Source organism: Apis mellifera, linkage group LG3, assembly GCF_003254395.2.
Source record: "Apis mellifera strain DH4 linkage group LG3, Amel_HAv3.1, whole genome shotgun sequence".
In the NCBI taxonomy this organism is placed as follows: Eukaryota; Metazoa; Arthropoda; class Insecta; order Hymenoptera; family Apidae; genus Apis; species Apis mellifera.
Genome location: NC_037640.1, coordinates 5,367,007 through 5,377,442, shown reverse-complemented (window position 1 = coordinate 5,377,442; position 10,436 = coordinate 5,367,007). Strand labels below are relative to the sequence as shown.

Here is a 10,436-nt window from a genome sequence, read left to right as displayed (position 1 = left end):
TCAGATAAACAAAAGCATAAACTAAATTAGAAATGATTGTCGTTAACAATAACATATACATAGAGGGCGCTTATCCATATATACTTATGCAATCTAGAATATTAGAAACGTATTATTTATTGGTTATAGTCATTTCGTCTACAATTAGTATATAACATAAGTAACCAATCACCTTTAACTATTCGTCAAATATGTCGTTTCATTCGCTTGTTTCGGATTCCAATCAATGGCGCTGCATTCAAATGCAAAATTCATGATGTAACGTTAACCAACGATGTCGCAACAGAAAAAGAAAGAAACAATACCGTACAAAATTTTGTTGTGGAAATGATCAATCTGTGCTTTTGCTTTGTGAATCTATTACATGTCGTTTCAAGAATTGTGAAAGAAATATACAAAATAAAGAAAGAATTGCCTTTGTTTCACAAAGGCAGTATAGCTGTTTTACCGATCGAGCAAACATTCATCCCCACTTTATCGAGGAAGCATCGACATCACGATCGCTGCTGGTACGACAACGAGAGAGCAGCAACAGAGCGGATGAAAGAACGAGAATCATTCTTGGATGGACAGTGGTATCGTGGTAAAGTGCGGGTACAGTTTCGAAAGAGTAAACTGGAAGCGACGAAGAACGCAGAACAGGAGAGAGGTGCGGCGAGAGAGAGAGCGGGCGCGTGTAGCAAGGTCGGTGCGTGCGGTGAAGTTACGAGCTTTATTAAAGTGCAGTCGGCCGGGTTGAAAAACAATCGACGGACATAATACGGCGCCCCGTGAAGTCCGATGTCTAGTGCTGAGGTGGTGGAGAGCTCCGTTGACCCCCCAGCTAAGAAGCGACGCGTTGCTGCCACCACGGGAGGAGCCGACGATTCGACGACGATCGCAGACATGGCGAAAAATGGCTCGACGTCTCGGGCTTCTGCCGAAATTGATGAGGGTCTATACTCCAGGCAGCTCTACGTCCTCGGCCATGACGCCATGCGTTGCATGGCATCTTCTGATGTCTTGATATCCGGTCTCGGCGGGCTTGGCGTGGAAATTGCTAAGAACGTCATCCTCGGCGGCGTCAAGTCCGTTACATTGCATGATGACGCGCTGTGCCAGATTTCAGATCTCGGTTCACAATTCTATCTTACCGAAGCGGATATAGGTGAGCGCTTTGACCCGCGAATCATGAAATATATGAACTTCTTCAATAGTAAAAATTTTTTTTACAATTTTGATATTAAAATATGAATTTAATTAATAGCGAATTTAATTATTAAAATAATTGTATCATTTAAAATAACATTATTATATTGCAAAATTTCTTTTATATTTATATTTTTTATATATTGTATATTTCAAATACACGTAGAAGAAATGATATAATTATTATGATTAATATAATTATAGCTCTATATGTATTATTTTTTGTTATAAACAAAAAGTTATATTGTTATAATTATATTTATATTGCTATAATTTTATTTTTTAGGTAAAAATCGAGCTATTGCCTGTTGTCAACGTTTATCAGAGTTGAATAATTATGTCCCTACACGTCATTATTCTGGACCCTTAACTGATTGTTATATCAAGAAGTTTAAAGTTGTTGTTTTGACTGAAACTTCATTGAAAGAACAATTACGTATTTCTGAGATTACTCATGCAAATAATATAGCTCTTATTATAGCAGATACCAGAGGCCTATTTTCTCAAGTCTTTTGTGACTTTGGGGAAAAATTCACAATAGTTGATATCAATGGTGAACCACCTGTAAGTGCAATGGTTGCTAGTATTTCACAAGACACAGAAGGTGTAGTTACTTGTTTAGATGATACACGTCATGGCATGGAAGATGGTGATTATGTCACTTTTTCTGAAGTACAGGGAATGACAGAATTAAATGGTTGTGATCCAATAAAAATTAAAGTTCTTGGTCCATATACTTTTAGCATTGGAGATACATCCAAATATTCTGAATATATTCGAGGTGGTATAGTAACACAAGTAAAAATGCCAAAGATCTTGCAATTTGCTTCTTTGAAAGATGCTTTGAAAAAACCAAAGTTTCAAATTACTGATTTTGGAAAATTTGATTATCCAGAACAGATACATTTAGCTTTCATGACATTACATAATTATATAGAGGAAAATAGAAAATTACCTAGACCATGGAATCAAGAAGATGCAAATGAATTCTTAAGTTTAGCTAGAACTCTGAAAGAGGAAGTAGGTAGTGAAACTGAAATAAATATAGAACTGTTTGATATATTTGCAAAGATATGTTCTGGAAATTTAAATCCAATGAATGCTACTATTGGAGGAATTGTAGCCCAAGAAGTTATGAAAGCTTGTTCTGGAAAGTTTTGTCCTATATTCCAATGGCTATATTTTGATGCTATTGAATGTCTACCTACAGATCGATCTGAATTCACAGAGGAAGATTGTTGTTCTATTGGATCACGTTATGATTCACAGATTGCTGTTTTTGGACGCAAATTCCAATCAAAGATTGGAAATTTAAAATATTTTGTTGTAGGAGCAGGAGCTATAGGATGTGAATTGCTCAAAAACTTTGCAATGTTAGGTGTTGGTGCTGAGAATGGTAGTGTTATAGTCACTGATATGGATTTGATAGAAAAATCTAATTTGAATAGACAATTCTTATTTAGACCATCTGATGTTCAACAATCTAAATCATCAACAGCAGCTAAAGTCATAAAAAGTATGAATCCAAGCATGAAAGTGATAGCTCATGAAAATAGAGTTTGTCCTGAAACAGAAAAAATTTATAATGATGACTTTTTTGAAGTCTTAGATGGAGTAGCAAATGCATTAGATAATGTTAACGCTCGTATTTATATGGATCGTCGCTGTGTATATTACAGAAAACCGCTCTTAGAATCTGGTACACTAGGTACAAAGGGTAACACTCAAGTTGTTGTTCCTTTCTTAACTGAATCATATAGTTCTTCTCAAGATCCTCCAGAAAAGAGTATACCAATATGCACATTAAAAAATTTCCCTAATGCTATAGAACATACTTTACAATGGGCCAGAGACAATTTTGAAGGTTTATTTCGCCAAGCTGCGGAAAATGCCGCTCAATATATATCCGATCCACAGTTTGTGGAGAGAACGATAAAACTGCCTGGTGTTCAGCCACTAGAAGTTTTAGAATCTGTTAAAACTGCTCTGGTTGACGAAAGGCCAAAATCATTTGCCGATTGTGTTGCTTGGGCTCGTTGTCATTGGCAGGAGCAATATAGTAATCAAATTAGACAACTTTTGTTTAACTTTCCTCCTGATCAAGTGACATCCAGTGGTCAGCTATTTTGGTCTGGGCCAAAAAGATGCCCTGAACCACTCACGTTTAATGTTAATGATCCATTACATTTAGATTATATTGTAGCTGCTGCTAATTTAAAGGCAAAAGTGTATGGTATTCCCATCAATAGAAACCGAGAAGAAATCGCTAGGATTGTTAGCACTGTACAAGTGCCGAATTTCACACCAAAATCTGGAGTAAAGATTGCGGAAACAGATTCGCAAGTACAAGTATCCAATGGTAGTGGAAATATTGATCATGAGAGACTCACTCAATTGCAAGAAGAACTACCAAGAGTTGAAGATCTTAATGGTTTGGTAATCTATCCACAAGAATTCGAAAAGGATGATGATACCAACTTCCACATTGATTTTATTGTGGCTGCTTCAAATCTCCGTGCTACTAATTACAAAATTCCACCTGCTGACCGACATAAGAGTAAACTAATTGCTGGTAAAATAATACCAGCTATTGCTACTACTACTTCAGTGGTGGCAGGTTTAGTTTGTCTGGAGCTTATTAAGCTGACTCGTGGCGTGAAGGATCTATCTATCTATAAGAATGGTTTTGTTAATTTGGCTTTACCATTCTTCGGTTTTTCTGAGCCTATCGCTGCGCCAAAATTAAAATATTATGATACAGATTGGACACTATGGGATCGATTCGAAGTAAAGGGAGAACTGACGCTAAAAGAATTTTTGGATTATTTCAAGGAACATCACAATCTGGAGGTTACTATGCTATCTCAAGGTGTTTGTATGCTTTACTCTTTCTTCATGGCAAAGCCAAAATGCCAAGAGCGTATGAGTCTTTTGATGTCTGAAGTAGTAAAGAAGGTGTCAAAGAAGAAGTTAGAACCTCATGTACGTGCGTTGGTATTCGAACTTTGCTGTAATGATACCGATGGTAATGACGTGGAAGTTCCATATGTTCGTTATACTTTGCCGTGAAATATGTTAATGTCACCAGGATAATGAGAAATGTCTACTTAACTGACTTAGCCGTAGTAATTTCCACAAATTTCTATTTTACAATACAAGGAGAATATTACTCTTTCTCTATGTAAGGTTCTCAAAGTTAAAAAAAAGATTCATTTTTATCGTCGATGCTTTGTAGCATTTATATAGTAAGAGATCGTAAGATCTATGGATTTTTTCTTACTATGATCTCCCCCTTTTCCTGAATATAGATATTAGGGCTCGAACTATTTGTTTTCTTTTTCATTATTATTTCCTGTGATCGTTATCTGAAATAATTTAATCGTAAATTTGTTATGTATGTTTTTCTTTTTATTTTTTTAATAAACTAATACTTTCAGAGAAAAAATGAATTAGCTCTAAGATAATTCGAACTGTTGATAAAAAAAGATATATGAGTATAAAAATTTGTACAAGAGAATCTACAGTCTTATGATGTTTATAAAATGATTGAAAAAAAAGAAAGAAAAAAAAATATCATGAAAAAGTTGCAAAAAGTTTAGTCCATATTGGATCATAAAGGGAAATGTCATGGTAAGAGTTTTCTTGAAGACTCACACTTCATAATTTAATGTATAGGATCGAAATGTAAATTACGAAGCTGATAATTCAATGATCCTTAGACGAATAATACTAACACATTTAATATAGACTATAGATGAACAATAAAAATCGGACGCAAATATATCTTGCCTTTATCATATTACATTTCTTTATTTTCTATTTACTATTACTATTTGTATGGTTAGGGGCGTGTACGAAATTTAAAAAAAATATCATAAATGTTCCCCTCTCCTTTCCTTTTTTGCTCCATTATGCTCTTGCTATCGATATTTTAATATTTTATATAATCCATTATTCATGATTTTGATTTGTCCGCCTTTTCAAACACTTAATATACTATTGGCTAAGGCTGTTTGTTGTTATAAGAAATATTGCATTTAAATTTATAAGAACGAAATATTTGGAAAGAAGCTTCAAAAAGAATTGCACACTTTAGACCAAGAAATACAAGAAAAAAAAGGAAGATATTTTGTTAATTTTAGGATAATGCGGATATTTATTGTATTATTTTATCAATAGATAATATAAATAGATATGTTTGGATTTCAAAAAACATGAAAAATATAATAATGAAAATAATATTTGGAATTATTTTATTTCCTTTTATTTCCTCTTTCTATCTTTATAATAGTTCATTAAAATTTTATTAAATGTGAAAATATAATTAAAATGTATTTAATTTATTATATATATAAATTAAAGAAAATTAAAAAAACATTGATTTTTTTTAGTTTTTTAAATTTTAATAGAATAAAAGTAATTTGTTTATGAACATTTGCATAAAAAAAAAAATAGTCGAATTTGCGCGGTAGAAAACAGAAAATGTCCAAAAAACATGGCACAACGCAGTATAAGGTAATGTAACCTATGTAATAGAAATTAAAAAGTAAATTCTTAATTATATATGATTAAATATAAACTTTCAAAGAATTTATAATTTTTCTTTTTCATTTGACAGATCATTTTTTTCAACAGTGAATTCGAAAGATAAAATTGAATCCGATAATGCAAGGTACGTTAACAATTTTAATTAATTTTAACTAATAATTGAATTACAATTATGTTTAGTCGAATTATATTGAATGCGAGCTTAAATTTATTTAAAAATAATTATTTATATATGATATATATAAATGAACATTTTAAACTGTGTAATATTTCTTTTTCAATTGTAAATAATATTGTTAATTGCACGCATGCTAATAGTATAAAAGTTAACAGCAAGGATCGGAACAATCCAAGAAATGGCAAAAGAAAGAGAAATAATAGTGAAGATACTGACACTATCAGGTAATTAAATTAAATCATAACAATACAATTTTTAAAATATTATAAAATATCTAACATTTTAGCAAACAGAAACATCATATTTCTTATACATTATTTTATCATATTTTATTTTTATTATATCTTTAATTTAAAAATTTTATATATAAAATTATTTATTGATATTGCATTTGAAATAAATATTGCATGAGATGTAATATGATTAACGATAAAATGATTCTTCATTATTCATTATGTTCTTCTTTAGTCCTTCTCCTATTAAAAAATCAGAAAATTCCTTAAAACAAAAATCAACACCAAAAATTAAGCTAATATCTAATGAAACATCTATACAAAATGAAAAGAAAAAAGCTAAAACACCAACTAGTTCTAAAAAGAAAAAAAAAATTGAAGAATTAGCGAAAACTCCTAAAAAAACTAATACGAAAAAGATACTGAAAGATACAATAAATTTAAAGGAAAAAAAAGAAAATGAATTGATTGTAGAAAGTAAAATAGAATCAAGCCCTGAATTTAAATCTTCAGAGTCTTTATTGGAAGATTATGATAATAAAATAAATTTAAAAAATGCTAAGGAAAAAGTTAACAAAAAGAAATCAAGATCAATTGAAGAAGATAAAATAGAATCAAGTTCTGAAATTGAATCTTCAAAGTCTTCATCTGAAAAATCTAACAGTAAAAAAAATCTAAAAAAGACAGAGAAAAAAGTTATTAAAAAAAGATCAAGAATAATAGCTCCTGTTGATGATTCTAGTGATGAAGAGGAATGTATTCCAGTATGTATAGTTTTTAGATGTTTATCTGTTTTATATATACATATATATATATAATTGTAATTGTAATATATATATAATTGTAATATAATTGTTATTTAATATTTAAATGTATTAATTAATAGTTGCCAGAAAGTCCTAAAAAAATTAATCTTAACGAGAAAGAAAAAAATCCTGTTAGTGAAGAAGAAAAATCTAACAAAAATGTTATAGATAATACAAAAAATAATAAAAAAGAAAAAGAAGAAAATGTAGAAATCACAGAAAAGTCTGCTAAAACAATTCATAATTTTTTTGGTATTTATTATATCATTAATTAAATATCATTAAATATCATTAAATATCATTAAATATAATTAAATATCATCAATTAAAATAAGAATATAATTGTTTTAATATATTTAATATATTAATTTAATATATTTTAATTATTACTATTATTTATAATTATTAATTATTGTTTATTATTAGCTGCAAAACAAAAAGAAGGAACAAAAAATACTAAAGATGATAAAAAAAAATCCTCCAATCATTCTTATGATCCTAGTATTTCAAACTATAATCCAATAGATAATGCGTGTTGGAAACATAATGAAAAGTATGTTTTATATTTTTTCATCTTTATATAGTATATTTTCTGTTGATAAAAAAATTGTTTAATTTTTTATAGAGTACCATATATTGCACTCACACGCACATTGGAACTAATTGAAGATACCAGTGCACGATTAAAAATAATAGAAATATTATCAAATTATTTTCGGTCTGTTATAGTTTTAAGTTCAGATGATTTGCTTCCAAGTATATATTTATGTTTGAATCAATTAGCACCTGCTTATGAAGGTAAATATGTACTTAAATATATTATCTCATCTTATTAAAAAAATTATTTATTTTTATTTTGAAGGAATTGAATTGGGAGTAGCAGAAACAAATCTAATGAAAGCTATAGCACAATGTACTGGCAGAACTTTAGCACAAATTAAAACAGATGTCCAAGAAGTTGGAGATTTGGGCATTGTGGCAGAAGGAAGTCGTTCTAATCAAAGAACAATGTTTCAACCTGCTCCATTAACAGTATCAAGTGTATATACTAGGTTGAAAGAAATTGCTCAAATGACTGGTTCTGCGGTATGATATTTGTTAATATAATTTAATGATCAATAATAAATATGGAAATATAAAATTGAAAATTATTAGAATTTAATCTTTTATTTGTGCAGAAATAAATAAAAGTTTCAAAAAAGCTAAGATATTCAATTTAAATCTTTATTGTAATTGTATTTTAAGATAAAATTTTTGTTATACTTTTAATTATTTTTTATTATTTTCAATTATTATAATTTTTTTTCAGTCTGTAACTAAAAAATTGGATAAAATCCAATCACTTTTTGTAGCATGTCGTTTTACTGAAGCAAGATATTTGATTCGATCCTTAGCCGGTAAACTTCGAATTGGTTTAGCAGAACAATCTGTATTACAAGTAAATATATATATATGTTATTTTATATTATTGTAATATTGTATGATTAAAGACAAATATTTACAGGCTTTGGCACTAGCGTGTACTATGACACCACCAAAACCAACTTTTCCGCCTGAAATTTTAGATGTGAGTAAGAAAATGTCAAATGATACTTTTAAACAAAAGTATGACGAAACTGCACTTATCCTTAAAACAACATATTGGTAAGAATATTTTTATATTAGATATTCAAATCGATTTTCAATTTATATCATATAATACCTATTTCTAGTGAATGCCCAAATTATGGTAAAATAATTCCTGTTTTATTAAAAGAAGGAATTAAAGAATTACCAAATAAATGTAAAATTACACCTGGAATACCTATGAAACCAATGCTGGCTCATCCTACTAAAGGTGTGCAAGAAGTATTAACACGTTTTGACGGTCTGAAATTTACATGCGAGTGGAAATATGATGGAGAAAGAGCTCAAGTAATTTTCTAAGTAATTATTTAAAATATAAAAAAATAATATATATATTTAATTTTTGTAAATTATTCATTCAGATTCATTTGGCTGAGGATGGTAAAATTAGCATTTATAGTAGGAATCAAGAAAATAATACTAGCAAGTATCCCGATATTATAGGACGATTTAAAAATACTCAAGGTGAAAATGTTAAAAGTTGTATCCTTGATTGTGAAGCAGTAGCATGGGATAATGATAAAAAACAAATTTTACCTTTTCAAATACTTAGTACAAGAAAACGTAAGGTAATGTAAAAATATACAAGGTAATAAAAAATTATTTTTATATAAATATTTTATACATATTTTTAATTTATAGGATGCGAACGAATCAGATATTAAAGTTCAAGTATGTGTATTCATGTTTGATCTATTATACTTAAATGGAGAACCATTGGTGCAACAACCATTCATAAAACGTCGTGAATTATTAAAAGAGAATTTCAAAGAAGTAATTGGAGAATGGAAATTTGCAACTAGTTTAGATACTTCAACTATGGAACAAGTACAAGATTTCTTAGATGAATCAGTAAAAGGTTAATTTCTATTTAAAAATAAATCATAAATTAATTTTTATCTATTTAGAAAAATGTATATATACTTATATTTAATAGGCAATTGTGAAGGTCTCATGGTGAAGACCTTAGAAGAAGAAGCAACATATGAAATAGCTAAACGTTCTCGCAATTGGTTAAAATTGAAAAAAGATTATTTAGATGGTATAAGCGATACATTGGACGTAGTGGTCATCGGTGGTTATATAGGGAAAGGAAAAAGAACTGGAACTTATGGAGGATTTCTTTTGGCTTGTTATGATCAAGAAAATGAAGAATATCAAAGCATTTGTAAAGTAAATAAATTATTAAATTGTAATAATCAATTTTAATATTGAAATAAATATAATTTTAATATTTTATATATCCATTTAGATTGGTACTGGATTCAGTGAAGAGGATCTTCAAAAGCACACTGAGTTTTTTAAAGAATACATAATATCGCAAACTAAGTCATACTATCGTTACGATTCATCTCTTGAACCAGATCATTGGTTTGAACCTATCCAAGTCTGGGAAATTAAATGTGCAGATCTATCTTTGTCGCCTGTTCATAAAGCAGCTATTGGTATTGTTGATCCAGAGAAAGGTATATCTTTACGATTTCCACGATTTGTTCGTATTCGTGATGATAAAAATAGCGATGATGCTACATCTGCGCAACAAGTTGCAAGTATGTACAACAATCAAGAACAAATCAAAAATCAATCATCAACAAAAATAACGGAAGAAGATTTTTACTGAATTTTTGAGTTACATTAAACTTATATTATATGTAAAATCAAATATATAGGTAAAACTAAATTTTTTTAATAAAATAATAAAATTTTTAACAAACTTGATATTTAATAAAAAACAATTTATATGACAAAATAATATTTCCACATTTGATTATTTTTCTTTTATTTTTTTTAATATCTAGATTAAATATAATTTAAATAAAATCATTTATTTTTTAATCGATTAGTAACATGCAACAT

The 10,436-nt window shown here is 29.0% G+C and overlaps 2 protein-coding genes across 4 annotated transcripts; both read left to right on the top strand.

Annotated features, from left to right (window-relative positions):
- The first annotated feature begins 470 nt into the window (after positions 1-470).
- Positions 471-5,307, top strand: LOC410958 (ubiquitin-like modifier-activating enzyme 1). The gene is made up of 2 exons (XM_394434.7): positions 471-1,147; positions 1,475-5,307. The coding sequence occupies exons 1-2, from the start codon at positions 781-783 to the stop codon at positions 4,255-4,257; spliced, it is 3,150 nt and encodes a 1,049-aa protein (XP_394434.2). The 5' UTR covers positions 471-780; the 3' UTR covers positions 4,258-5,307.
- A 361-nt stretch (positions 5,308-5,668) lies between these two features.
- LOC408752 (DNA ligase 1) lies at positions 5,669-10,324 on the top strand. 3 transcript variants are annotated; one of them, XM_006560953.3, is made up of 15 exons: positions 5,669-5,703; positions 5,807-5,860; positions 6,070-6,138; positions 6,383-6,911; positions 7,034-7,205; positions 7,380-7,506; positions 7,579-7,751; positions 7,816-8,039; positions 8,263-8,391; positions 8,458-8,597; positions 8,666-8,867; positions 8,942-9,148; positions 9,222-9,438; positions 9,517-9,752; positions 9,832-10,324. In XM_006560953.3, exons 1-15 carry the CDS (start codon positions 5,684-5,686, stop codon positions 10,198-10,200), a joined length of 2,868 nt encoding a protein of 955 aa, XP_006561016.1. In that variant the 5' UTR covers positions 5,669-5,683; the 3' UTR covers positions 10,201-10,324. The 3 variants fall into 3 exon arrangements, with proteins under 3 accessions (XP_006561016.1, XP_006561015.1, XP_006561014.2); XM_006560952.3 differs by having other exon boundaries at positions 6,055-6,138; XM_006560951.3 differs by lacking the exons at positions 5,669-5,703; positions 5,807-5,860 and having other exon boundaries at positions 5,954-6,138.
- The last annotated feature ends 112 nt before the right edge of the window (positions 10,325-10,436 follow it).